This window comes from Heliangelus exortis, chromosome 29, assembly GCF_036169615.1.
Source record: "Heliangelus exortis chromosome 29, bHelExo1.hap1, whole genome shotgun sequence".
Lineage (NCBI taxonomy): Eukaryota > Metazoa > Chordata > Aves > Apodiformes > Trochilidae > Heliangelus > Heliangelus exortis.
The window spans coordinates 3,874,025-3,900,876 of record NC_092450.1 but is presented as its reverse complement, the minus strand read 5'-3'; the positions used below and the strand labels follow the sequence as shown (position 1 = coordinate 3,900,876).

The following is a 26,852-nucleotide window of genomic DNA, read 5'->3' as shown; positions in this document are numbered from 1 at the left end:
CTATCCAGGTTATAAACTCCTCAGGCAGGGAAGGCATCATTTTAGTTCTGCACAGCATTTAATGTGGTGACCTTGGAGGTGCTGTGTAAACACCAAGGGAGGTTACATGGTACTGAAATGCACATTATGATTCGTGTTGCAGGAACTGGAGATGCAGAACTTGGTAGAAAAAGTATTTGACACAGAAACTTATCAGAGCAATGACCCTGCAGACTTAAGTGACCTCTCTGTCACTTGGACAGAGACTGGGCAGAGGCCACCCCCAGCTGGAGCCCACCCAGTGCTGGGGCAGTCATCCTGACATGATGTGTCACCTTGACACGATGTGTCACCTGGATCTGAAAGCACAGAGCATGAAAGGTGACAGAGGAGCAGACAAGGCTTTCTGCAGAGCAAAGACCTGGAGCAAGAAACCAAAGTCCCATTTTGCTGTGATTTTTGCCAAGAGAATAGCTCTGTGTGGTCAAGCTTTGGCTTGCCCCATGCTGTTACTCCAGAAACATCTGAGCTGTTCCTTTCTTTAGAAATGGGCACTAATTCAGGGCCATTCTATCCCTGAAGTCTTCTTCTTGGAAGCCTTTCCATTAGACCTCTGTAGAGGGTGAGCTGGCAAACCCCAGCCAGTATTTCCTGCAGATCCACAGCATGAGGAGCCAAGGCATAGATGAAACACTTGTGAGATGCTGCTACCAGTGAGAACTTGGGTCTTTGCTTGCACAAAGTGCTCCTGACTGTGTTTGTGATTCCTTTCTCTGGTAATAAAATTACCAGCATCTTTTTTTCGTGGCTGCTTATTGTATCTTACTTTTAAAAAAACTCTCTCCCACATATTAATTTGTCTCACCCTTTTATCTTCCCACATGTTGCCAGCTGGTTCTTCCTGTTTGCCTTTTTTAAAAAAAATCCATTTAGAATTTCTTCATTTAGCATTTTCTCTGGGAATTGTTTTCTTCGACTAGAAGGGTATGTCAAGTCCAGCAGAGTTTTGCTTTCAAATTATTTTGCTTCTATATTATTTGGGAAAACTTGTTGTTCTTGATTTTATCCTGTGGCTATGCATTCATAATAACTGAGAGGTGCTGTGTGTTGCAGACACTACATTAGCACACACCTACACTAATGAAAAATCAATTTTTGCTTAGAAGTCTCTTTCATTAGAGAATCATCAGTCAGACTGCTGTGAAACTCTGTCCAGCCTCCCTGAATGTTTCTTTCCTCATCACCTTCTACTTCGTAGCTTAGCTTATGCTTCCTCCTCTGGTAGTACATGTCCCTTTCTGCAGCACCAGATGGTCCCTTTCTTCCACCCTCCAGCAGCTGCTGGGGTGGGCAGAAGCAGTGGAACATTGCTCATTTTTCTTTTTCCCTTTTAATGATTGCATTGTGGGTGTAGATCAAAGGTAAGTTTCTAACCAAAGGTGTATGATAAATGTAATTATCCGTGTAACCATTTTTTTAACTACTTGTGTGTTAATTGACTTGTAGAAATTATTTCGCAGGTTCAAGGCTGCGTCAGTAGTAGCAAAGTTTTATTAGAGATTATTAGCTTTGGTAGGTGTGAGACAAGTGACCACAAACCAGGTTAGCCCAAGTGAAGAGCAGTGCTTGGCTGGAAGCAGAGTCAGAGGGTGAAGGCAGCAGGGAGGAAGCAGCCGCTCTGCAAAGTCCCTTCTGACTGGTGCTGTAAGCAGAACTGAGACCTGTCAGGTTATTTTTGCCTTGCTTTTTCCAAAGGGTTTGTTCTTCGAAAAGACCTCAGGGGGGTGTGCAGCAGGGCTGGCAGGGAAGCTCTGGTCTGCAGAGACCTGCCAAGGGAGGGCAGGAAGCAGTTAAATTTTCAGGGGATTCCCCCACATACCCCTCTGGCTTTCTCTTACATCCCCCTGCCTCTTGTGCTGACCTTTCTGTTCCCCCTTCTCCCACTCCTGCACTGCCACTCTTTGGGTAAAAGAAACTGCCTCCAGCCCCTCTTCACCACCCAGAAGAGCCCAGAGATCCCTCAGCCTCCTCTTCCCCAGGGACACAGCAGCTCGTGGTCACACTCCTGGCTTCTCGAGGCCACCTCACCTCACACATCCTGGCCCAGAGGCTCAGGGCAGGCATGGCTGGCACAGGCTGGCTTTGAGCCCACCACTTCTTCCAGCTGATGTTGAGGGGACTCCTCTTCCCACTGGCCCCCTGTGGAAAGGAAATAAATCTGGTAACTACAGCCCTCAACATCCCTGCCCTGGAGATCTGTCCTTGACCTGCAGTGTTGGCTTGAGCTCTGTCTCCTCATCTACTCTTGACCATTTCCCCTTCCAACCCCAAAGGTCATTAAGAACAACAATTATCCTGGGGACAGCTTGTGCTTTTCTGTCACGCAGGATTACTTGGGGCTCTAAGCCCAGCTCTGACTCTGCCATTTCATCCATTGCAACAGGCATTCGGGAGCAAAAAATGATTTTGTCTTATAAGTAATTTAGGACTGGAGAGTCCAGGAGAGCCCACCTCAGAGCACCACCATCAAACACATCTCCTTCCAAATCCATGGTGCTCAGGCTGGTTGTTTATGTGTGCAGCCATTGAGGAGATGAGCATCATGCCTCACTGTTTCAAAATCTCAGGCAATTGGAGGCAGGCAACAGCCAGCTGCTTTGCATACAAATTAAATTCCCCCAAACTTTAATTAAAATTGTTGTGTGAAACTGAAAATGTTTAGATAATTTATTGTTTCAGGTAATTTAACTGCCAGTCCTAATCCTGTCTAGCTGTGGCAAATCCAATAAAACTCCATTAAATGACAGTGTTCATAAAAGCCCTTGCCCAGCTGGCAGTGACAGCCACATGTCACTGAGCTGCCCTGCTGCACCTTGCCCGGGTGGCAGAGGCAGCCCTGGGGACCTCCCCAGCTGCCTGCACTGACCCAAGAGTGAGGAATGGGCTCTGGCTTCCACTCTGGATATTTATCAGTGCCAAATCCTCAAATGCCATGTAGTTTCCTAAGAGGCTCCGGTTCCTCACCACAACCTTGACTTTACCGCTGGTGCTGTGAATTTTCCCATCCCTGTAACTCAAAACTTAAGAGATTTTACTGTGCCCGGGTCTGCCCATGGTCTGCGTACGCGATGTCGTGCTGTCCCCCCTCCAGCAGGCAGTGGTAGGTCTGAATCTCCTGCTCCAAGCGGCATTTGACATCCAGGAGGGTCTTGTATTCCTGGTTCTGGCACTCCATCTCTGCTCGGATCTCAGCCAGACGCTGCTCCACGCAGGAGATCTGGCTCTGGAGCTCAGCCAGGTATTTATTGTAGCGACACTCAGTTTCCGTCAAAGAGGATTCCAGGTTTTCTTTCTGAGAAGGGAAAAAACGCAGAGGTTCCTGGGTGTGTGGCAGGCTCAAACTGTCAGGTTACAGGCACGACTCTGGTCGTGTGGCTTCTTAAAGAGAGACAGGGAAGCTGAGGTGTGAACCCTCGTGGCATCACCTACCATGGTGAGCTGGGCTTGCAGATTAATTTCCAAGGCCTGCAGCTGACGTCTCAGCTCAGTGACCTGTTTGTTGCTTGACTCGATCTCCTGGCTGCTTGTGACGACCTCCAGATTCACCTCTTCCACCTGCAAAGTCAGAAAAGAGAATCACAGAAGAGCACCTATTGCCTCACCTCCTGCAGCACCTGGGGGTGCAGGAGAAGCCCCCACAGCCTGTGCATGCCATGCAGCACACCTGAGCACCACGGGTTCCCTTGTCACCCTGTCACACCCTGAGGTGGCCCCTCTGCCATGGACAGAGGAGCACTGAGAGCAGGCAGTACAATTAGATGCTGAGCACATCTACAACAGAATTGCCAATATTTAGTGTAAGGGTTCTTGGTCCCACTTTTCCCTTTTCCTCAGCAGGCAGAGCAGGGCACAGCTCTGCACAGCTCCAGTACCTTGCAGGCATACCACTGCTCAGTTTCTTTGCGGTTGCGCTCCATCAGTGTTTCATACTGGCACCTCAGATCCTCCAAGATCTTCCGCAGGTCTGGGCCAGGACAGGCGTTGACCTCCACGCTCACATCTCCAGTTGCCTGTTTCCTCAGGCAGTTCATTTCCTGCAGAGAACACGTAACATCAGTAACATTGACATGTGGGGTGGGCCTTGCCTTCCTCTTTCTTCTTGTTTCTCTAAGAATAAGGGGCAATCTGACCTCCTCGTGGTTTGTCTTGAGATAACACATCTCTTCAGTCAAAGCCTCACACTGCAGCTGCAGGTCAGTCTTGCAGCTGGACAGCTGATCCAGGACGGGGCGTAAGTTGCAAATGTCCGCGTCCACGTTTTGGCGCAGGCCGCATTCGGTCTCGTACCTGAAGCCACAGGCAACAAGAACGGGTCAGCATAGCATGACCATAGCAGGCCTTTGAGTTGAGTTAGTGGCAGGACAGCTTAGGACCAAGGTCTTTCACTTGACACCCAATGCCATGACCACTGTTGATGGCATCGGTGCCTCTGATGGGGCTCAGTGCTCTCACACGGCAGCACCGTGAGCAGAGTGTGAGGGGTCCTGCACAGGACTGTACTCACTTCACTCTGAAGTCGTCAGCAGTCATCCTGTTGTTATCAATGTTCAGAAGGATTTTGTTAGTCTCCATGGCTGCACACAGGATCTGGAAAAAAAAAAAATGCAGGAGAGAGATTTGGGCTTGTGGCTTCCTCTGCCTACAGAAAGCCCTGCAGGAAACACATCTGTGGGGTAGTGGAGTCTCTAACGATTCCATATATCAGGATTATTATTCATTCAGGTGGAGCTGCAGTGGGGAAACTCGTGTGCCAGCCAGGTGGAGCAGGCTGTACTGGAACTCCAGTTCCCTGGAAATGCAGCAGTGTCTTCCCTCAGAGCATCCCTCCCAGGAACACCATTGCTTCATGGGCATGTCGAGAGGCATGGATGTTCCCTCTGCCGTTTGACATTAGTCTATCCCCAGCTGAAAGCAAAGCCCTAAGAGATATCAAAATTTCTTGAAAAACAATGATTTACCTGGCTTTGAAGGTCTTCGATTTCCTTATGAAAACAGGTGTAGTCCCGTGGCTCGCAGCTGGGCCCCACCTTGGCATACCACTCCCTGATCTTGCACTCCAGGTCGGCGTTGTCTCCCTCCAACAGCCGCACCTTTTCCAGGTAGGAGGCCAGGCGGTCGTTGAGGTTTTGCATCGTTGCCTTTTCGTTGTTAGCGAATAAGATCCCATCGCTGCATCCAGCACCAGCCCTGGTGAAGCCACCTCCAGCCCCTCGGTTGCAGATGCCTCCCCCACCGAATCCCAGGGCAGAGCAAGCCCTCTGGGCAGCTCCAAAGCTCCCACCGGTAGCACTGCCGGCACTCAGCTGCTTCCCAAGTAATCCCTCACTTAAACTGCCACCAGAAAAATTGGCGACCACGCCACCAAAGTCGTAGGCAGCATGTCTTCCCGAGGAGGAGGAGGAGACCTTCACGGCACTGCCAGCTGCGGAGCTGCCCGCGCTGCTCCTGCCCTGGGAGCAGGCAGTGAGGACCTGCCTGACAGCACAGCTCATGGTGAGAGCTCCAGGACCCAGCGAGGAGCCCGGGACAAGCTGCACGGATCACTGCGGGATCCGGTTGTGATCCCTCTGTCCCCACAGTCCTCTATTTATACCATTCCTCATGGATATTGCCACCAGAGCAGGGCTGTTTATTCTTCCTCTTTGTGACCTGGCTAGTACTTTATTTTTCTTCAGCCGGAAATATTTCCCCAAAGGCGTTTTGTCTCCAGAAATCCCACAACAGAAAGATGCTTTGGTTAACAGAAGCGTGTTTCAAAACTACATCAAAAATGTTACTTCCTGAATCATCAGGTCTGACTTGTGATGACAGCTAAACAGCAGTGACACAAAAACGACAATACCCAAGAGCGCCCGAGGAATGAAGCCTCATAGCAATTATCCATCCCTGGCGTGGGTGAGTCTACCCGGAAAGTGAAAGGTGTGGGAAAGGCATCCTATCTGCCAGAGCCTGCTCGACCCCTTTGTGACCAGAAGCGAGGGTGTCCCTCTTTCAACTGCCCTGGGGACCCACGCTGGGTCCTGCTGCCTGTCCCTGTGCACCCCAGTGAGAGGCCATCCCATTCTGCTGGGTCTTACACCTGGAAATGCTCTTGGAGAGCCCAGAAAGACATTGCACAGGAGGTCCCAAGGATTGTTTGTTTGTCTTGTGTGCATCAAAACATCCCCTGCCAGAGGGGACATTCCCTCCTGTTTGTTTTGCTGCTTTTGCAGATAGACAAAATACTCAAATATTTATCAAAAATAAAAGGGAAAAGGTTACTTCCTGAGTACCCAAGGCTGCAGTTAACTGTGAACATTCACTGCCAAGGGAGGGCAGCTACCTAAGGCATCTCATGAGGTTTCTGAAACAGTAACATGGAGAATTTTAGAAGCAGCCTGATGCTGCATAGTTCTGACCCAGTTCCAGCCAGCACCATGGACATAATCTAGGGGAAATTTAGGTGTTAAGGTTAGAAAAGACACTAGAGAAGTTCCTTTTTAAAAAGATATTGAACCTGTTTTTATTCTTGGCACACTGAAATGAGGAAGAAGGGAAATAATTAAAATAATTAAAATGTTTTGTCATCTGAATCTTTCATTTTATTAATACTGTTAATACAGCCATGCTAATATTGGCTGCCTTTCCCCTGTGGGTTGTTCAGCTTTGGTTTTGGCATTCAAGTCACCTGGACCCATCCCATTGGGATGCATCAGGAGCATCCTGGTTCAGCAATATTGTTTATGCCATTTGGGTAAGTTCATTAGTCTTGATTTTATCTTGACACTGAAAATCCAGAACCTTAAATGTATGGCTTCTGTGCATGGTCATGCTTTGTTACATCCATAATTAGCAAGTTCAGCCCATGCCATGGTGCCAAGGTGGGGTTTTTACAGTTATTGAAAACTAAGTAGAAATGTCCACGTTGCTTTCTTACTTTTTGACCTTCAGACCTTGCCATGGGTCTCTGTAGCCAAAGGTGATTAGAATTCCAGCAGATTTTGCAAAGGAGAATAATGACTTCACTCTTGATTTTCCTGGACTTTTTTGTTCTTCATGGTAGCTTTTTCCTTTCCAAAATTTGAAACTTTTGAAACCATCTCTTGCTTTTATACCAGAGCACTCTGCCTGCATTTACAGGCCTCATTTTATTAGAAGAGATTTTCATTTTTTTATGAGATCTGTTAATGATGGTATCTACATGCGTAATGGAAGGTTCTTTTCAGAATTAACTTTACTGACTTCCAGACTGGAGTCTGCACAGGGAAATTTGCTCACCACAGCCCTGCAGCCAGCCACAGGCAGTGCCTCTGGTGAGCCATCCTGGGCTGACTCGGGAGCCCCTCGCAGGCAGTGCTGGGCCCCAAGGGCTGAGCAGGAGAAGGTGATGGCACCAGGATTTCCTGGCAGGTGTTTCAGAAACAGTAGTGCAGGCCTGACAGGGGAAAATTATTACTTCAAGTAACAAATGAGCAGAAAAGCCTCCCCTAGGCAAAGGTGCTGTTCCCATTTCATCAGCTTTGTAAATAATAGAAGGAAAGGAATTATACCTCAGCTTTGCATTTGTGTCTGGTACTGTGCCTTGTAGGAGAGAGCTGGATGGGCACTGGGGAGCTATTCCCAAGGATTATTCTGCTGTATAAAATTATCAGGTTCAAAAAGCAAAGAAACTGACAAAAAAGGTCCCATTTCCCCAGTGGGAAGTTCGATGGTAGTCTCAGGATATTTTAAGTCAGGATATTTTGAGGCTTAAGACTGTTCCTTGAGCTACTGCAGGTGAAGTACAGAAAGTATCATGTGCTCCCAAGGAGGAGATCCATCATTTCACTTACTACAAACATTCCCTGAGTCACCATCTGTTTACATGTCCAAGAGAAGTTCCCTGGAGATGTGACTCAGAAACCCAAGCCCTGGCAAGTGCCTGAGGTGCTGTCCATCACCTCCACCATCCCCAGCCCCAGCTCCTCTTGGGAGCTGACTGGGAGTGCCAGGGCAGAGGCGCCAGGGCCAGGGACTGGGTGGCACCCAACTGCCCAGCATGGGCTTGTGTCCATCCCTCACACCCAGGTCGGGCTGGCCACAGGCCATGACAGCCTTCTGAGGGAGAACTTCAAGCAGCCCCAGCTCCTTCCTGCTCATTGTCAGCCAAATTTCAGAGTTTTACCTATGGAAAGTTCTTGTGTTGACTATTTAGAAAGCATTTGCTTATCTAGCTGGTGATGTGGTTGTCTCTGCCCTTTTGTTCTGTGTGCTACTGGCTGCTCTCTGTCTCGTTGATGACACCAGATGCTCCAGGGCTCTCACCCCAGCTTTGCAAATCACTCTAGGCAAATCCTTCAGCTTCGCCGCGTCTCAATGTCACGCTTTGTAGGATGGAAATAATAACAGTAATTCCCCTTCTCAAGGGCATTCTAAAATCAAATGTCTGATGTGAACGTGGAGTCTTAAGGATCAGAAACATGATAGACATTTAAAGTATTATTCATTCTAAGTATTCCTGCTATTATATGTTAAGCTTGACGCTGGCGCATCCTACATTCTTCTCTCTGTCTCAGCTGATGAAATACCTTTCAAGCACATTTTTTGGTTTCCTTTTTCTGTTTTATTGTCCATTAAAGTTCCACCATTATATACTGAGGACTTGCTTCTGTAGCTCCTTGCTGAATCCCCACAAGGCTTTTCTTTGTGTGTTTGCATCTTGCAGAGAATTTTAAAAATGGTCTTCAAACCCAGTGTGTGTCCATCTCTTAGATGTGATAATTTGCCTGTGTTTCACAAATAGGAACTCTGTGTAGCCTTCCTGCATTCAGACACTTGGGGCATTCTGCAGATGACTCAAGAGTTAAAAAGCTGCCATTCACAACTGAGAGATAATGACTGTCTTCTGATGGCAAAAACATAAATAAAGCCCATTTGCAGTTTAATCCGAACTTCCAGCCTGCACCTTTCACCATTGCTATAAAGTCAAAGACAGATCAATGCTAAAGTATGTTTTTGCTTGATCTAATTATCTGGGATTTTTTGAGATTGCTCCAGGTTGCTCAGGTTGGAAGAATAAGAGGAACTCAGGATACAACCAGTGAACTCTCCACCCCTTCTGCGCTGTGTTTCCTGCCCTTTTCTGTAGTTGCTCAGCAGCCATTCAGAATGATAACATCTCTTCACACTCCCTTTTTTGGAAAGTCCTGGAGGGTTCCACGCTTCTTTGATCACCTTCCCTCTCCTTTGCTTGTCTTGTCGTGCCCAGCATGATGGCATCAGCAGTGTCAGAGGCTGCTGGGGTGAGGACCATGACTTTGGAGCCATCCGGTAGGGCCTTTGTGGAGGCTGAGGGAGAACAAATCATCAATAGTAACCCAAGAGACAACTGGACTTAACTTTGGCCACAGAAGCCTTTTGTACATCATCAAGAGCAAAGGGAAGTTGATTCACTGCAGATTATTACCTTTCCTTTTCATCCCAGACCCAACTCTGTATTTCTGAAATGAGTGATGAACATGAGGCCATAGTCCAGGGCTGGACAGAGCTCCCAAGAGCCACTGACAAGAAGCAGAGCATTGGATCTAAGGGATTCCATCAGGCTTTTGGGTCCTGGGTGGTTTCCTCTCCCCCCGAGGCCACAAGAGGCAGTGGGTGGGTGGGTGACCAGCACAGCACCCTGAGTTCCTGTGTTCCAGGAACAGAGTGGGCAAAGGCAAACCAGGAGCTGCCCGTGCAGGAGCTGCCTCACTAATCCTGAGTGGCAGCTTGCCTGCAGCTGCTGTTGACATAGAGTAACTGGCTCATGTTCTACAAGAGGGATTTCAGCAGTGATCTGCTAGATGCCATAGTGATAAAAAGTTATTGCTACTTAACCCTCTGTGGATTAAGCAATGATTATTTTAGAACCTGTTAAGTACAGGCCTCAGGCGGCATGAAAAGATCTGTATAAAGTTTTTGTACTGCGAGCCCAACTGTGTGATTTAGGGACAGAACTAAGATAGGTTTGTGTGAGATTTGCCAGCCAGTCTGGTGTCGTGCTTATGTCTCAGAGCAGTGCACATGACAGCAGTGGTCTTGCTGATGTTATTTAAGTTTGACTTACAGGAGAAAGAGATTCTTCATGATCCCAAGAGTTAGAGCTCTGAGCTTTATTTTTGTTGGCTTTAAGGATCAGTCGTATGGCACATTGGCCTCAGGCATCATCCTTCCATTACTGCCTTCATTTTGCATCAACTTACCTGGTTTGTGTCTCAGTCAGCTCCGTGTATTTACAAGCAATGAGTTCAGTACAAAAGCTGTCTCAACTTATTTTTGCTCCAAGTGGAGTCCGTATCCCTCCTTTCCCCTCCTCTCGATGGCTTCTTCTTGTGGTTTCTTAGGACTTTCCCTGGCACCAACACACAAGCCTGAGGCTTTGAGAGATCATGGATCAGTGACAGACAAGTCTGCAGTTGCATGAATGAGGAAAAAGCTTTATTGAATGTGTACAGAGTGCATGATGGCACCCGCGTGAAGTTAGGGCAAAAGAGGGAGGGGGAGGAGGTGGCTGGAGCATTCAGCTTTCTGTGACACAGCCCCAGCACATGAAGCCTCACATAATGTCTGGTTCAGCTCACTGGGGCCTGGGGTCAGGCTCTGCAACACTTCTTGGCTTCCTAACGAGTGGTGAGGGCCACTTGCTCCCGGGAGGAGACCACCTTCCCATCCTGCACCTCCTCAACGATGGTGCGGACCTGGCGGGAGGACGTCATGACTGCCAGAGGAAAACAGAGGATGATTATTCAGGGGCAGGAAGGAGGGAAGTTCCTTAATGTGCTGAAGGATGTCTCATGTTCTTAAGGAAGAAGTTGGAGATCCACAATTAACTGTGGGTACAGGGGAAATGCTGTTTTATACAGCCCCCCATTGGCTAGGGAGAGGGGACAGCCCAGCCGGTGGGACAGCTCAGGTGGCCACAGGCACAGTCCCAACTCTGTAGTGATTTCCCTGGTCTGTGTAAGCCTGGAATGGTGGCTGATCACTCCCAAGGTCCGTTTTGTGTGAATTATTCTGGGGGGAAAGCAGTGCAAGGTGTTTCCCTCGCCAACAGCTTTTTCCTGGGGCAGGGGGCTCTGAGATGCTGTCACTGATTCAGCCACTGAGTGGCTCAGCAACCCCGGGAACGATTTTCACTCCCTCAGGTGGGCAGCTGCTCCAAAAGCAGGGCTCAAAGCTCTTTGGTACAAATGTGCATGTCAGGGGTGTTCTTACCATCTCTGCCAGAGTGTGAGGACATGCTTGAGGAGTACTGGGAAGAGAGGCTGCAAGAGAAGGAACAAAACAAAGAGAAGTTAGGGACAAAATCAATTTTTGTTTTTGTGAAGGCTCTGTACATAGGCGTGAGGAAACCAGAGAAGTCTCATATTATTTGCTAAAGCCAATTCCCATGCTCGGTGTCTCCTGAGGGACCCCAAAGCCCTTTCCAGCAGGGACAGGTGCCCGTGGCAGACAGAAACCAGGGACAGAGCCACCTGCATCTGTGGCTGGTGGGAACATAAAACTTCAATGGGACTGAGTCCCAGACAGCACATTCTGTGTCTGTTACCCATGTGCCCGTGCTGTGCCCCAAGCCCAGCCCCACTACGTACTGCGCGTCCTCGCCCTCCAGCAGCCGGCGGTACGTGGCGATCTCCTGCTCCAGCCGGCACTTGACGTCCAGCAGGACCCTGTACTCGTGGTTCTGGCGCTCCATGTCACAGCGCAGCTCGCCCAGCTGCTCCTCCACGCTGGTGATCAGCCCCTGCAGCTGGGCCAGCTGGGTGCCATAGCGGGCTTCTGTGTCTGCCAGGCTGCCCTCCAGAGCCGCTTTCTGTGGGCAGAGGAGAGGGGGGGGCTCAGGGGGGTGGAGACGGAGGACGGGAGGGGTGGGAGCAGCCGTGTCCCCCAGCCCGCAGGGATCCGTCCCCTCGTACCGTGCTGAGCTGGGACTGCAGATCGATCTCCAGGCTCTGGATGGTCCGTCGTAGCTCCGTGATCTCCGACTTGCCGCTCTGGAGCTGCTCGGTGTTGATGGCCACCTCCCGGTTCAGCTCTTCCGTCTGCAGAGAGGCAAAACCATGAGGTTCCAGCAGCGGCGAGGGCACAGCCCGGGGTCCCCCCCGCTCTCCCCTCCAGCCCGCTCACCTTGCTGAAGAACCACTGCTCGGCATCCCTGCGGTTCTTCTCCGCCAGGCTCTCGTACTGCTCCCTCATCTCTGCCAGGATCTTGGTGAGGTCGATCCCAGGAGCAGCGTCCATCTCCACGCTGATCTCTCCACCCACCTGCCCACGCAGGACACTCATTTCCTGCAGGAAAAAGAGAAACACCTCAGTGTGCCATCTCCAGCCAGGGTACAGGGACATTCCTCAGGACAGAGCTCTTCAGGAAGGGGACTGTCCTTCAGCAGGTGTTCCTGGGCCCATCTGGACATTTTAGAGCCTGGCTCTGTGCTCACCTCCTCGTGGTTCTTCTTCAGATAAGCCAGCTCCTCCTTCAGGTTCTCAATCTGCATCTCCAGGTCAGCTCTGGCCAGGGTCAGCTCATCCAGGACTCTGCGCAGGCCGTTGATGTCGGCCTCCACGCTCATCCGCAGAGCTTGCTCTGTCTCAAACCTGAGGGACACACACGAACACACACAGTTGCACCATGAAGCCAAACTGATAGAGGATTTTTGTTGTTTTTTCCTTCCTCAGCTTGGTGTATTTCTGCCAGGCATCTTTTCTAAATGGCTCTCCACCTTTCAGGATGACCAGGCAGAGGTGAACACTTCCCAGGTTTCTCACTTTTTTTGAGCCGTGGCCTGGTGGAGCCACTTCACTTGCACAAAGCAAAGAAAATCCATAGAACTGGCTTTTCTCTCCCTCCTCTAAGAGCTCTCAGGATGTTGGACTTACTTGGTCCTGAAGTCATCAGCTGCCAGCCTGGCATTGTCAATCTGTAAGACGATGTTGGCGTTTTCTACAGTTGCAGAAAGAATCTGGAAGGGATAAAAGAAAGTGATATAGTGGAAAAGTAGTTCCAAAAACTGGTGCTGCCTGAGTTCTCATTCAGAAGGGCTGGAGCAACATGAACATCCTGTCCATTGGGTTGGACTTCCTCATGGAGTCTGCAAAGAGACAGGACTCTGGTACTGGGTCTCTTGTCGGCATGGAGTGAGGACACTGTCCCCTGCCCTCTGCATGTGCCACAGCTCTTGTCCCTTCCTGGGCACCTCTGGGTGCTCACACAGCCCAGTGAGGAGGAAAAAGGGCTGAGGAAGGACTGCCTTGTTCCTGATTCCTTCTGCTTCTGTAATTACACCTGAGGTGCAAGTATTTTTGCTGGGATGTCGAAATTGTCTGGCCATTCAATGAGCAGGAATTTCTGTAGCCACAAGCTAATGAAAAGCTCTCCCTGAGTTCTGGTGCTGGAGGGGATGGCCAAGCCAGAATCCAGGAATATTGATGTGGTCATTTCCCAGCTGCGGTGCAGGAGAGGAGGGAAGGGTTTCCCTCTCTCTGGGTCATGAGCAGAGGGTTTCTGAAAGACCCAGCACTTCATTGCTCAGATCTGGAGACAGCTTCTGCCTCCACGTGTTTCCCTGCTCCAGGTCAGAGCATAACTGATGAGCTGGAATTCGAGAAAAGCTTCCCATATCCAGGCAAGAGCCCTTCACCCCAAGGTGAAGCCTGAGAGACAGTTGAGGCCTGAAAAATGTGAGGTATGTGACTCCCCAGGGGCTGACCCCTGAGCCCATTTTCCTGGCATTTACTCTCACTGAGCAGGTATTGTCACCACCCACCACCCACACCTCCAGCCCCTCTGGGGCTGACTAAGGGTGCTGTCACCTCCCCAGGCAGTGGTGAAGGACCAGGCAGTCAGCTCATGATGAGTAATGTGGGCAGAGGGAGGACAAGGATGGCAGGATGGGAGGGGAAGGACAGATTATGGTGCAAGGACCTCGGACTCAAATCAGCCAGGAAGCTGCTTAGAATGAACAAACAAGATTTGCTGTGATTTCATCTACTGCATTTTGGAGCAGGGCACACACCTGACCTCAGGTCTTCTGAAGAGACCTACCACAACCCACTGTGTCCTTCTGGGTTTTCACATGTGCCTGTGTTGGCACCTCCCAAAGAACATCCATCCCATGGGGCAGTTTTAGTTTTAACCTCTACCTTGGGGCTTCTCTCAGGCTAGAAAACAGCTGATTTGCAGATATTTGTGAGAATGATTTATCATAATCATTTACATATCACTCAGTGGTGATCACTGCCAAAGAGATAACATGTCCCTGCCTGCAGAGTGCTTCCTCAGGAACATGACACAGCCAGCACATCCTTGGGCCACAGGCAGCATCAAGGAGAGGCAGGAAATGATCAGAGCAGCAGCACGTACCCTGCGGCAGCAACCTGAGCCACTGTCTGAGCTCTGCCTCCTGCTTCCCTGCCCCATCTCTAGAGAAAACCCATTTTGGTGCCTTAAAGAGGGCAAGAAACTGCTATTCATAAATGTAGACTTATTTCCAAGCACATTCTTTCACTTTTCCCATCTCAGACCAATTACTCCTTATTCGTTAATACTCTTCGGTTTTTAGGAACAGGGTCATCTTTTTTAAAGTGATTTTAATGAAGATATCTTGGCAATTCCAGCATCCTACCTTGTTCCTGAGCTCCTCGATCGTCCTGTAGTAGGGACTGTAGTCACGCTCCGGACCAGGTCCCTGCTTCTTGTACCATTCCCTGATCTTGACCTCCAGGTCAGTGTTGGCCTCCTCCAGGGCACGCACTTTGTCCAGGTAGGCAGCCAGGCGGTCGTTGAGGTTCTGCATCGTCTCCTTTTCTCCAGCCTGGAGGATGCCATCGCCACCTCCAAAGCCACCTCCAAAGCCCCCTCCAAAGCCAGAGCCAAAGCCAGAGCCAAAACCAGAGCCATAGCTACCCCCAAAGCCCCCGCCAAAGCCCCCTCCTACGCTGCTGCAGTAGCTGCCCCCGTAGCCACTTCCCAGCCCCGAGACAACGCGGGAAGAGACCGAGTAGGTGCCAGAGCCTCCGTGGACGCTGGGGGCTCGGTACCCTCCGCCCCCAACCCGCACGGAGGAGACCCTGCTGGAGCCTCCCCCCAGGCCACCGAATCCCTTGAGGGAGGTGGAGGAGGAGTATTGCCTGACAGTGGTGCTCATGGTGGGGGCTGCTGGAGGCTGGAGGCTGGAGAGAGGCAGCAGCTCAGCAGTGCAGGCAGTGAGTGCTCGCTCCCCTGCCCTGGAGCCCTTTATAGCCCGGGTGGGAGGCGTTGCCAGCACTTTTTTTTTTTTTTTTCAGTTGCATTCCCAATGATTTTCATCACTCCTAAAATCTGAGCCAACTTCCAGAATCGTCATTTTTGCCTTTGTTCTATTGATGCTTTTTGTCATATTCCACTAGAAACTTTTTGTCTCACAAAGGGCATCTTTATGCTTCTTCCGTTTCCAAGTAAATAGTCAGGTGTGATTCAAAGTAGGAGGCTCCTTGCTCAGGGCTACATTTTAATTCTGCTTTGTACTGTTAGCTCTGAACCAGAGCAATTCAGGCAGCATTTCAGTGGAGCAGGTCAGCACCTCTTTTCCTGTGGCTTTTTGTCCCAGCTATGGCATTGTCCTGTCTGTATGAACACTGGACACCCAGCATGTGGCAGGGACACTGTCCCTGTCATGAAGCCCTGGCTGTACATCTACAGCCCCATGAGTCCAGCAATGGTAGAGGGAACTTTGCTGCCAAGCGTGGAAATACAAGGCCTCTCTTTTATCCTCAGAGAGCAGAATGCTCTGTAATCAAAAAGCGATGAAAATGGAGTTCATGCTGGAGGGCTTGCTTTTCTTCAGAGAGGAACATGAACAGGCAACAGGTGATGGGTGTTTTGTGTTGTTCTTTGTGAATGAGAGCTGAGCAAAGAAGGGGCAGGGGATGGCATGACTTAAAAATTATGGGATGCTCTTGGAAGAAATGTGCAGTAGCATTAAGCAGATGAAGGAGTATTCGGATGAACAGGAGTGTGGGGCAGACAGCGACGTAGCTCAGCAGCTAATGCTAACAATGTTTTCTGAGCTGAACATCTCAGGCAGTTGTGACCAGGGGGGACAATTTCAGTGTGAGTTTGGAGCTTAGAGGTTCCATGTAAGTGGAGCTTCAGTTGCCTCTGAAGACCAAAAGGGCTCAAAGGGGAGCAGCAGGCATGGTCCAGCTCTGCTGCCTGCTCTCCGTGCTGACCTGCGTCACGGGCAGAAACCGCAGAGCTGAGTGTCACTCGCCAGCAATGCAGGGTGTGGAGGAGGAGATATTTCTCATGTGTGTGCACGGTGAATTGCTTGACTGTCTTCACAGACAGGCCCCAACAACCCCTTCCCAACAGCCAAGTTCTTCCTTAGATCATTTGCCAAAGGAGAGAGGAAAGAGTATGGAAATGAGCTACAAGGTACATCTCTAAGTAGCTTTAAGGCAACGACTCCCCTCCTATCTGAAGGAAGCTGGAAACGATTCAGGAGTGGGATGTGTCCATGGAACATCAGGAGCTGGCTGTGGAGGAGCACAGCTTGCAGTGTTCCGCTTTCCCACTGGGGATGGGAGACAGGTCTGTAGGACTTGGAGAACGGGAGGTCTGGACTCTCCAGCATGTTTGCTCAGGCCAGAGGAGGGATTCAGGCTCTTGGTGGCAGCATCTTGTCTCGTGAGCACCAGGAGGGGTGGCACAAAGCCAGCAGACACCCACTCTGTGTTCATTCTCCCCAGGTGTGGGTGGGACCCAGCGTGGGGGCAGCTCCTGGGAATGTGCCCACTCCCCTCTGCCTCTCCTCACCTTCACCTGGGTGAACCCCGGGGTTGTCCTTGCTGTGTGCAGTGGTGGCACAAAGGATGGGGACCATGAGGGACAAAACCAGGACAGAGCTGCTGGGCAGGTCCAGCCTCAGCCTTAGCATGTGCAAAGCCTTTTGGCCATCAGCAGCATCCAGCCTCCCACGGGCTGGCTGTAGGATCAAAAGCTGTCACAGCACTACAAGGTCAACAGTATAGTCTTTCTTTACATGAACTTGTCTGTTCTTTCATCTTTTGTTTCCTCTTTAACCTCTCTGTCATAAAAATGCACATTGCTCAAAATATCTACGGGACTTTGATAATACCACAAGACAGCAATTAAAATCATGCAATGTTCATTAAGATATAAAACAATATATTAAATATTCTAAGACGTTATTTACATGACCTTCCATTGAACAAAACCACAAATGACTACGTAACGTTTGTTTCACACTTTTTAAAGCAGAAGGCTGACTATTAATAAACCAGATTCTGCCTCTCTTTCATGAACACGTGCACACTACAGCCTATTTTTATACATTTCAAAACCAGAATAGCAGTTCTACAGCATAAGAGAAATTTCATGATAGCACATTGGTGTTGAAATGTGCAATTCTGTCTTCAGGAAAAAAACAGAGGTGAAGTTTGGCTCCAAGTCTACAAGTCAGCAGACCCTGTAGATTAAACTACCTGACCAAAAACACTTCTCTGTTTATTTTAGCATGCTTATAAATTTGGCCCTAATATCAAATTACCATAGGAAAGTTTCCTAAAATGAGCTGGAAAGCCACACTGTAGTGTCTGTTGCTGAAGTGGTCTTGTGTGTCAGATTAAGCTCAGTGTAGCCTGAGAAGCCAAACTTTCTGGAACAAAAGTTGACTTTCTGAAACCTGCCTCAAGCTGCCGCTGCCTGTCTGCAGGAGCCACCACCTGCAGCTCCCTCCTCATCAGGTTTCCTAAGGTCAGGACTAATTATTAATGCTTAAGGCAGGAGAGAATCAACATCAGTTTTCCACACCTCCCTCACAATTTGCAGCAGCAGGAGTAATTAAAACAGGGGGGTTGTTAGCAGTGTTCTCTGTTGTTTCTATAGCAATATGGGTGTGCCCAGACTATTCCAGGAGAAGATGCAATCCAGGATGAATCCTGGCAAGGCACCTTCAGCATCCCCACCCCGGGTGTCCCAGGGGTGTCAGCTGGAGGGACCCAACCAGTGCAGGGAGGTCAGGGGAGCTGCAGGAGGTGCTGATGGTGCCTCCACCACCCATGGAGAGAACGGGGGGGGGGTAAAGATGTGACCTGGGAAGGCCCAAGGGTTAACCACAGGCTGTGCCTGTCCTTGCCCTTCTCAGGCATCAGAGCTCTGCCCTCACCCAGCCCTGGGGCACAGAGCTCCCCTTGGGGACACTCCTCAGGCTCCTTCAAGGCTTGGGAGCAGAGGGAGCAGGTCTGGTCCATGGGACTGCAGGGATTCTATGGCTGAAGAGCCTCAGGTCAGGAATCATGTTCTGTTATTCCCTTGTGGCCCATCCACAGTGCCCTGGGTGTGCAGGCACACGGGAGCCGTTCTCCTGACCACAGCTCCTTCCCCAGGCCCTGTTTGTGCATCCTGTGGTGGAATCTGGGTGGCAATGAGATCACTGTTGGTCAGTGGTAACCAGAGCTGAGTCTGCCACAAGCCAGCAGGTGCTGGGAGCACTCTGAACCCAACCCTGCAGGATGCAGAGGCAGCTGCTGCCCTGCCCGTGTCCCATAGGCTCTGCCAGGAGGACACAGCCACAGCCAAGCAGCTCCAGCTGCCTCTAGAGCATCCCTGCCCCTGCAGCCTGGGCTCAAGCTGTACACTGAGGGGGAGCCTGTCAGTGTTTCCAGAAAAAGCTGAATTTTCTCTTATCTCCCTATAAATTCCAGGCAGCTTTTTTTGTGGAAAGAGGTCTGAAAACTGTGCGGCCCGTTCTGTTCTGACACGGATTCAGTTGTACTTCTCTGAATCATCCCATTGATGTAGAGGTTGGATTTATGAAGTAATAAACGTGGCAGAATCCAGCCAAGAATGTGTCTGAACTGGCTTTCCAGGAACGGCTGAGCCTGTTGATGGGAGCAGGAACTGCTGTGTCAGGGAGAGCCACGGACAGCCCTGAATGCCAGAAATAACTCCCAGGGGAGTTTTCAGCTTTTTGCTTGTCCAGACCATGCCCACTACTTACCATCCCTTGTTTTCATCACCCTTTAGCTATGCCTTTTGAAGGAAGAATTAAACAAAGCTGGATTTGTAGGTCTGGAGGGGCCTCCATCAGTGTGTCCCTGCACATCCACAGCTTGTTCCCTGGGCTGCTGGGCAGCTGCTGGGTTTTCTGGACAGCTGCTGGGTTTACTGGACAGCTGCTGGGTTTACTGGACAGCTGCTGTTTGCAGGGTCCTGGCTGCATGACCTGGAGTTTGTTCACTCTCTTGCTTGGATTCACTGAATTAGAATTCAACTCTGCTGGTGCTGTAATATTGCAGCTGGGAATGCAGCATTTTGCCCTGACCTGAACATCCCAGTGCCCAGTCTGAAAGGCAAAGGCTCTCCCAGGTTTCCCTTCCCAGGATGGTGCAATCTGTTCCTTTCCAACCTCTCCCACATCAGCTCTGCCAAGTCTCAGGTGTGCTGCCCCCTGCCCAGGGTACCACAGATGAACACTCACTCCTCCAGAGAGGAGCTTTGTCTTGCAGCTCCAGGACAGCCTGGATCCTCAGAGCAACCAGACAAGACTGTGGTTTGCACCAGTGTGGAGAAAAGCTTTATTTGATTTCTGAGTGCAGCAGAGCGCTTAAAGGGTGAGGGCAGCAGGGGGGGATAACAGGAGCAGAGGTGTTTGGTGATTTGCGTGGCCAGAGCACGTCAGATGGGATCTTCTGCTTGGCTATGGGGCTGCAGCAGAGTGGGCAGCACTTTAGTGGGCAGCCTGGGTGATCTGCTCCCGGGAGGAAATCACTTTCCCATCCTGGACCTCCTCAAAGATTGTGCGGATTTGACGGGTAGTAACAGGTCCTGCAGGGGAGAAGAGGGAATTGTTATGTACAGGGAAGGAAGGAGAAAGTGTCTTAAAGATTTTCATGGGTAGATTTGTTATTACCAACAATCACCTCAGAACCCAAATATAACCACCACAGTCCTAGTCCTAAGTGCTTTATTATACAGTTTCAGTCTGCACAGATTTTCTTTTGAAAGATTTTTTGGTGCATTGCAAGAGCGGTTTTGAAAATATTATAAAATAGTAATTTTAGTAAATCAGTAGAAAGAGTCTGTGCTAAGAAAGTGACTAAGGATGTGACAGAGCCACGTGTGATCAGTGCATCAGCCAGGACACATTCTTACCTTCTTTCACAGGTGAGACGTAATGGGAAGACATGCTACAGGAGGGAAAAAGAGAAAGGTTGGTCATAAACAGAAAAAAAAGTGAGTGTCTAAAACAAAATTATTATTTAAAGCCCTGCCTTTTCTTCTTGTACCATCATAGTGATGAAAATACATTATGGAAACTGCCTAGTGTCAAAATTTACAGGAAGAAAATGGTAAGGATGTGTGTGTGTGTGTGTGTGTGTGTGGGTGTGTGCCACAGGGATTCAGGTGTCAAGGCAGCACACATCCCAGCTGACAAGAGCAGCAGGGACACCTGCACCTTCCCCAGGAGCACCCAGCCACTGGAGGGATGGGAAGTGGATCCCAAGAATGCTGCAGCACTGAGATAACCACTGGGCTATTCTGGACTGAAAAGGGAGATGCTTTTGCATACTGTGGGTGAGGAAAGGGGCTTGCAGGAGCCTCCAGGGAAGGCAGGTTGTTGCTGTTTTATTTCCTTCACTGTTACCCGTGTGCCCGTGCTGTGCCCCAAGCCCAGCCCCACTACGTACTGCGCGTCCTCGCCCTCCAGCAGCCGGCGGTACGTGGCGATCTCCTGCTCCAGCCGGCACTTGACGTCCAGCAGGACCCTGTACTCGTGGTTCTGGCGCTCCATGTCACAGCGCAGCTCGCCCAGCTGCTCCTCCACGCTGGTGATCAGCCCCTGCAGCTGGGCCAGCTGGGTGCCATAGCGGGCTTCTGTGTCTGCCAGGCTGCCCTCCAGAGCCGCTTTCTGTGGGCAGAGGAGAGGGGGGGCTCAGGGGGACGGAGGACGGGAGGGGTGGGAGCAGCCGTGTCCCCCAGCCCGCAGGGATCCGTCCCCTCGTACCGTGCTGAGCTGGGACTGCAGATCGATCTCCAGGCTCTGGATGGTCCGTCGTAGCTCCGTGATCTCCGACTTGCCGCTCTGGAGCTGCTCGGTGTTGATGGCCACCTCCCGGTTCAGCTCTTCCGTCTGCAGAGAGGCAAAACCATGAGGTTCCAGCAGCGGCGAGGGCACAGCCCGGGGTCCCCCCCGCTCTCCCCTCCAGCCCGCTCACCTTGCTGAAGAACCACTGCTCGGCATCCCTGCGGTTCTTCTCCGCCAGGCTCTCGTACTGCTCCCTCATCTCTGCCAGGATCTTGGTGAGGTCGATCCCAGGAGCAGCGTCCATCTCCACGCTGATCTCTCCACCCACCTGCCCACGCAGGACATTCATTTCCTGCAGGAAAAAGAGAAACACCTCAGTGTGCCATTTCCAGCCAGGGTACAGGGACATTCCTCTCAGGACAGAGCTCTTCAGGAAGGGGACTGTCCTTCAGCAGGTGTTCCTGGGCCCATCTGGACATTTTAGAGCCTGGCTCTGTGCTCACCTCCTCGTGGTTCTTCTTCAGATAAGCCAGCTCCTCCTTCAGGTTCTCAATCTGCATCTCCAGGTCAGCTCTGGCCAGGGTCAGCTCATCCAGGACTCTGCGCAGGCCGTTGATGTCGGCCTCCACGCTGAGGCGCAGAGCTTGCTCTGTCTCAAACCTGAGGGACACAAGAACAGTCATGAAAGTCACACGAGATCTTTCCCAGACAGGGAGAGAGTAGCTCTGTTGGTTACTTCTTCCATGCTGCATGGAGAACTGACCAAACAGTATCTACCTTTGGCCATAGCATCACCCTGACCCTGATATGACTGAGCCTCAGAACTGGGTCTGGGCTTTGCTGAGTGAAATGCACAGCAGAGGCACAGTGCAAGTCCTCTGCACAGAAGAGAATTCTCCTACACAGGGGAATGAGGAGCAGGAGCAAAATGCTGAAGGTTTAAAGAAAGCAAAACAATCCCCAGGCACCTATAAACTCAGATAACCAACTGCTTTGGAAATTACACCTTCATTTTGAAGGCTTTGTTTCCATGTTGCCTGCTTTGGGTTTAGATGGGATTTTCTCCTCATTTCATTAAAGGTCTCTGCAGAGTTTGTTCCAATTTTTGAGGAAACATGGCTTACTTGGTCCTGAAATCATCAGCTGTCAGCCTGGCATTGTCAATCTGCAGGAGGAGGTTGGCGTTGTCAACTGTGGCCACCAGGACCTGGAGGATAAAGAAAAATCACAGAGTGTGTGTCAGGAGCTCCTCCCAGATAACCAAGGGATTGGAGCACAAGTGAGGGTGTTGGGACAGGGATGGTTTTGGGGAAGCTCAGGGTTTTCATAGCAGAAATATGTATGGAACCAGGACAAGGGAGACAGAGTTGAGACTGACTGCAGGAAGGGGCTGATGGCTCTGTGCCCTCCCTTGCCAAAAACCCTCAGGAAGTATTTCAGAAGGCAATGTGAAGCCATAGATGTGAGATCTGGTGACAGCATTTGTTCCCATGCCTCAGGGCAGGTGCTGGTTATGAAGGACCAGGAAGGAACTTCTGGTTCCCCTTCCCCAGCACCATGCAGCTCCCCAGGCAGATGGAGCAGCCAGAGTTTGTGCCTCTTTGTTCTGGGATGGATCTAATTTATTGACTGCAGAAATGGAGCAAAACACACTGAGCGGGTGCCTGTGGTTTCTGATTTTTATGTTACAAAACCAGGAGCAAATAATCCACAGTGGGAGAGGATTCAGGTCAGAGTTTGGGAGGACATCAGTTATGGGGCCAAGAGGAGGGAGAGAAAATGGATTCCTTGTGTCATCTGCCAGCCCTCCTGCAGCTTCACTGTGCACAGCCTTCTGTTGTGTTTATTGAGAGCAAGCCACACATAAAAGTCACAAAGAAGAACAAAGTCAACTCTTGAGTATTTCCTCCAAAATGGGTTGGTGGGAATCAAATCAGAACCCAGAGATATCCCCCCAGAGCTGCCTGGTGGGTGGGTTTGCACCAAGCCTGGCCCTGGGGCAGTAGATGCCAGAAGGCAAAAAAGTTGTTATTGGGAATTCCATCTCTAGAATCTAAATCACATCAGTAAAGGGGAGCTTAAACAAATTTGCAAATTCTTTGAATGTTTACACGCAAGACATCAATGTTTCAGTCTGGGCACAACTCCAACTTTCTCTGCACATTCATTTTGACCACCCAAAACCTATTCATTACCAATTCAGACTTGTCTCTCTTTATTTCTGCATTACATCTTTTTACATCCTCTTCCAGTGAAAATAGCTATTTGTTCCCCCTAGAGGGATGTCATCACATGCTAACATGGAGGCACCTCTCAATTTCCATCCTGGCACCCTGCATGTGCATCTGAGAGACATTTTAGGACCTAGTTACCTCTTACTAATTACAGAGGGAGCAGTCAGTGTTTCTGCATCCTCTCTGGTAACCAAATGTTCCACTGTGTTGATCCCAGCATCCTACCTTGTTCCTGAGCTCCTCGATCGTCCTGTAGTAGGGACTGTAGTCACGCTCTGGACCAGGTCCCTGCTTCTTGTACCATTCCCTGATCTTGACCTCCAGGTCAGTGTTGGCCTCCTCCAGGGCACGCACTTTGTCCAGGTAGGCAGCCAGGCGGTCGTTGAGGTTCTGCATCGTCTCCTTTTCTCCAGCCTGGAGGATGCCATCGCCACCTCCAAAGCCACCTCCAAAGCCCCCTCCAAAGCCAGAGCCAAAGCCAGAGCCAAAACCAGAGCCATAGCTACCCCCAAAGCCCCCGCCAAAGCCCCCTCCTACGCTGCTGCAGTAGCTGCCCCCGTAGCCACTTCCCAGCCCCGAGACAACGCGGGAAGAGACCGAGTAGGTGCCAGAGCCTCCGTGGACGCTGGGGGCTCGGTACCCTCCGCCCCCAACCCGCACGGAGGAGACCCTGCTGGAGCCTCCCCCCAGGCCACCGAATCCCTTGAGGGAGGTGGAGGAGGAGTATTGCCTGACAGTGGTGCTCATGGTGGAGGCTGCTGGAGGCTGGAGGCTGGAGGCTGGAGAGAGGCAGCAGCTCAGCAGTGCAGGCAGTGAGTGCTCGTTCCCCTGCCCTGGAGCCCTTTATAGCCCGGGTGGGAGGCGTTGCCAGCGCCTGTCGTCACCCCTGAGAGCCAGAGCCAAATTCCAGCATCATCATTTTCCTCTCCCCGATTTCACATCTTTTGTCACATCCCACTGAGCCACAGAGGATCTCCTCCTTCCGCTTTAGTTCCCAGCACACAGAGTGGTTCAGACTCCTTGCTCTCAGCTACACTTTAGCATTTCAGGGCTGCAGTGGAGATGTGGAGGTGCTGCACCTTCATCCAGTAACACCAGTGAAGCCTCTCTGATCTGCCAAGTCGCCCACAAGTGTCTTCTATCATTAAAAATCTACAAATCCATTTATTTGCTTTTTGAAATAGTCAAAAGCCAACAAAAGCTGCTGACTTAAGCCCTCTGCACATCCATAATCCTTATATGGGCCGACCCAAAGGCAGATGGAAATTTCCCCATCAGGACCTCTGTCCCAGGACAAGCACAGACCTGGCGGTATTTGTGTACCGATACCATATTTGGCAGAAATCTTGTAGCTCAAAAGAGAAGAAACTTCAGGAATTTCTGCTTACATACTGCTCTACAGAGACTGAAAAGTCCCTGCAGGGGTGGTTTTTCAGTCAGTTCAGAAGGCAGATGCCTGATGCTTCCTGGTGGCACCTGCTTTGCTGCATCACCTTTCCCAAACTCCACAGGAGTAGCCTGTGACTCCTAAAAGATTTGTAGCTGCTGAAAACTTCTGAGCCACAATTTCTTCTATCTCGTAGCTGAGGCAGGTTTTAATGATTAGTTTAAATCTGAGAAAAAGAATTTGAAGCCACGTTAGACACTGGCTGCCAGGACTCATAGGAAGAGCACGATCAGCTCTTATCAGCGCAGGCAGATGGGCTTTTTCCTACACGTTTGCAGCTGTGAGACAACGAGGCTGATGGAACTTGCTGGGACCAGCAGCACCTCTATCAAAAGCTCTGATGGGTAACACAAACAGCAGTGAGGGACATGAGCACCACAACCACTGGCAGAGCAGAGGATTCAACCAGGACCACGCCGGAGAGAGGAGCAGAGATGGGGCCCCCAGCACAGCGATTCAGTGATGCAGCTGGACAGGTATAAGCATGAAACAAAATAGCAGAGGAGCAGGAAGGGAGACACTGCAGTGTTTTATTCTTTGTTGGGGAAAAAAAAAATCCCTTCACTGATGTGGCGCCAGGTCTTTCAGTATGGAGTGGAAAATCGCACACCCAAGCTGCTGGCCTGCCTGGCTCCAGTGGTGTCATTTTCGGATAAGAGACAGTATTTTTCCTTTTAGCAGAGATGCCTGTGAGGTAGTGAAAGAGGGTTGTAGGGATTAGGAGCCCTTTTGTGCTTTCTCTCCTATAGTGATCTCCTTACTTCCCAGGGCCCCTCTGGCTGTTTTCACATTCTAATGTACTTAACTGATTTTAGAGTTGCTAAAATGTTCCCAGAGCCTCACCCTTGGTAATTCATAGTGTGTTTTTTCTTTCATCTGTTCCCTGAAGGACACAATAACAACAACCCTTTATCTGCATCACTGCTAGATCTCCAGGACTCAATAGGGAGTCACGTTCTCTTTCTTTAGCAGTTCTGGGAGAGGTGGTGTGATTGGGAGGCCACTGAGGAAGCAGCTTAACCAGAAACAAACTCCAGACCTTCTTAGTCAAGGGCTCTGCTCTCTGGGCAGCAGTCCCACAGAACTGATTGGCTTCAGGTTTGGATTTTTGACTACCCAGGCTGCAAAATCTGGGGATTTGGGATGCACACATGCCCCATCCCTCAGAGAGATGGGGAAAAAGAGGGGACCTGGGAGCAACCCTCTCTGGCAGAGTGAAGAGCATGCAGATGGTGTTGTTCAGCTTGTGGAGAAGTCCTGGGGCAACCTGGCAGGGTGAAGATCTGTGCTCCTGTTGGCCCACTGCCCTCCACAGTGGGGGGTACAGGATTACCCAATGGCTGTCGTGTGGAAGCTCTGCTCCAGCACCATTCCTGGGCCACCTGCTCTGAATTCTTCCCTGTGTGCTTGCTCTGCTCATGTTTGCTCTAGCAGACACCCTCCTGCTCCAGGCAGTTCCCATGTTGGCCATGAGTCCCCTCACATGGGCCAAAAACTCTGCTGTGAGTTCTGTCCTCCTGCTCAGGTCACCCCCACATTTTAGGCCAATTACACTTTCACACCAAGTTCTCCTTGCACCAGCTCTGTCCACAGGGCGTGATTATACAGAGGAGCCTGAACCACTCCAGCTATTTCATATTAACAGAAGAATTCAGTCTCCCAGGCTCTTCTGAAACACCCACAATAAATTCCCTTGAGATAAAAAAAAAAAAAAAAGCAACACATCATAATGTTCAGGAGATGGTATCAGAGTCTGTTCCAGCAAGAAGCACACAATTGATGCTATCGCTCCCGTGGGTGAGCTGCAGGGGGAAAGAAGGAACTGAGCTCTGGTTTGCAGAGGAAAGGAGATGAAATTACACTTTAGGAGTGAACAAGCCGTGCACACAGTAACCCAGTGTGGTGAGGGCTGGTGTGAAAAGGCCAGGGTCAGTGGGTGGTGCTTGCCTCAAACAGTAACACCTAATTGTGCTTTAAATGCCATAATAAGAGCTAATTAGGAGCCATTGGACTTCCCCTGTGAGCCAGCTTCTCTGGAGCCAATTCACAGCCATTCTCAGCACAGTAGAAACCAGCTGAAGGATGAAGCCCTGGGAAAGGTATCTCCTG

General features: G+C 50.4%; 3 protein-coding genes and 1 long non-coding RNA gene across 5 annotated transcripts in view; 1 reads left to right on the top strand and 3 right to left on the bottom strand.

The window, feature by feature from the left end:
• LOC139788603 (uncharacterized) overlaps positions 1–14,873 on the top strand; it is a 126,855-nt gene extending 111,982 nt beyond the window's left edge. For both annotated transcript variants that reach the window (XR_011722889.1, XR_011722890.1), the window contains exon 4: positions 13,608–14,873. This is a non-coding gene — a long non-coding RNA (uncharacterized lncRNA). The remainder of the gene's footprint in view (positions 1–13,607) is intronic.
• Positions 1,513–5,621, bottom strand: LOC139788583 (keratin, type I cytoskeletal 19-like). The gene is made up of 8 exons (XM_071728659.1): positions 4,998–5,621; positions 4,544–4,626; positions 4,170–4,326; positions 3,912–4,073; positions 3,469–3,594; positions 3,105–3,331; positions 2,068–2,178; positions 1,513–1,805 (listed from the first exon to the last, which is right to left on the bottom strand). The coding sequence occupies exons 1-7, from the start codon at positions 5,529–5,531 to the stop codon at positions 2,091–2,093; spliced, it is 1,377 nt and encodes a 458-aa protein (XP_071584760.1). The 5' UTR covers positions 5,532–5,621; the 3' UTR covers positions 1,513–1,805; positions 2,068–2,090.
• Positions 10,447–15,261, bottom strand: LOC139788579 (keratin, type I cytoskeletal 14). The gene is made up of 8 exons (XM_071728653.1): positions 14,658–15,261; positions 12,913–12,995; positions 12,474–12,630; positions 12,163–12,324; positions 11,952–12,077; positions 11,628–11,848; positions 11,251–11,300; positions 10,447–10,753 (listed from the first exon to the last, which is right to left on the bottom strand). The coding sequence occupies exons 1-8, from the start codon at positions 15,177–15,179 to the stop codon at positions 10,656–10,658; spliced, it is 1,419 nt and encodes a 472-aa protein (XP_071584754.1). The 5' UTR covers positions 15,180–15,261; the 3' UTR covers positions 10,447–10,655.
• A 4,326-nt stretch (positions 15,262–19,587) lies between these two features.
• LOC139788594 (keratin, type I cytoskeletal 14-like) lies at positions 19,588–24,098 on the bottom strand. Its single transcript, XM_071728678.1, has 8 exons — positions 23,522–24,098; positions 22,187–22,269; positions 21,566–21,722; positions 21,253–21,414; positions 21,042–21,167; positions 20,725–20,945; positions 20,189–20,223; positions 19,588–19,861 (listed from the first exon to the last, which is right to left on the bottom strand). The coding sequence occupies exons 1-8, from the start codon at positions 24,041–24,043 to the stop codon at positions 19,764–19,766; spliced, it is 1,404 nt and encodes a 467-aa protein (XP_071584779.1). The 5' UTR covers positions 24,044–24,098; the 3' UTR covers positions 19,588–19,763.
• Between the last annotated feature and the right edge of the window lie 2,754 nt (positions 24,099–26,852).

Excerpts from the sequence above, each read along its gene's own strand:
- LOC139788583 (XM_071728659.1), bottom strand. The coding sequence starts at position 5,531 with ATGAGCTGTGCTGTCAGGCAGGTCCTCACTGCCTGCTCCCAGGGCAGG. Across the intron at positions 4,627-4,997 it reads TCGAAGACCTTCAAAGCCAG|ATCCTGTGTGCAGCCATGGA; the intron begins GTAAATCATTGT and ends TTTTTTTTCCAG. Across the intron at positions 4,074-4,169 it reads TCAAGACAAACCACGAGGAG|GAAATGAACTGCCTGAGGAA; the intron begins GTCAGATTGCCC and ends TGTTCTCTGCAG.
- LOC139788579 (XM_071728653.1), bottom strand. The coding sequence starts at position 15,179 with ATGAGCACCACTGTCAGGCAATACTCCTCCTCCACCTCCCTCAAGGGA. Across the intron at positions 12,631-12,912 it reads GCTGATGACTTCAGGACCAA|GTTTGAGACAGAGCAAGCTC; the intron begins GTAAGTCCAACA and ends TGTGTCCCTCAG. Across the intron at positions 11,301-11,627 it reads CTGGAGGGCGAGGACGCGCA|CCTCTCTTCCCAGTACTCCT; the intron begins GTACGTAGTGGG and ends CTTCTCTTGCAG.
- LOC139788594 (XM_071728678.1), bottom strand. The coding sequence starts at position 24,043 with ATGAGCACCACTGTCAGGCAATACTCCTCCTCCACCTCCCTCAAGGGA. Across the intron at positions 22,270-23,521 it reads TCGAGGAGCTCAGGAACAAG|GTCCTGGTGGCCACAGTTGA; the intron begins GTAGGATGCTGG and ends TTTATCCTCCAG. Across the intron at positions 19,862-20,188 it reads CGTCTCACCTGTGAAAGAAG|GACCTGTTACTACCCGTCAA; the intron begins GTAAGAATGTGT and ends TCTCCCCTGCAG.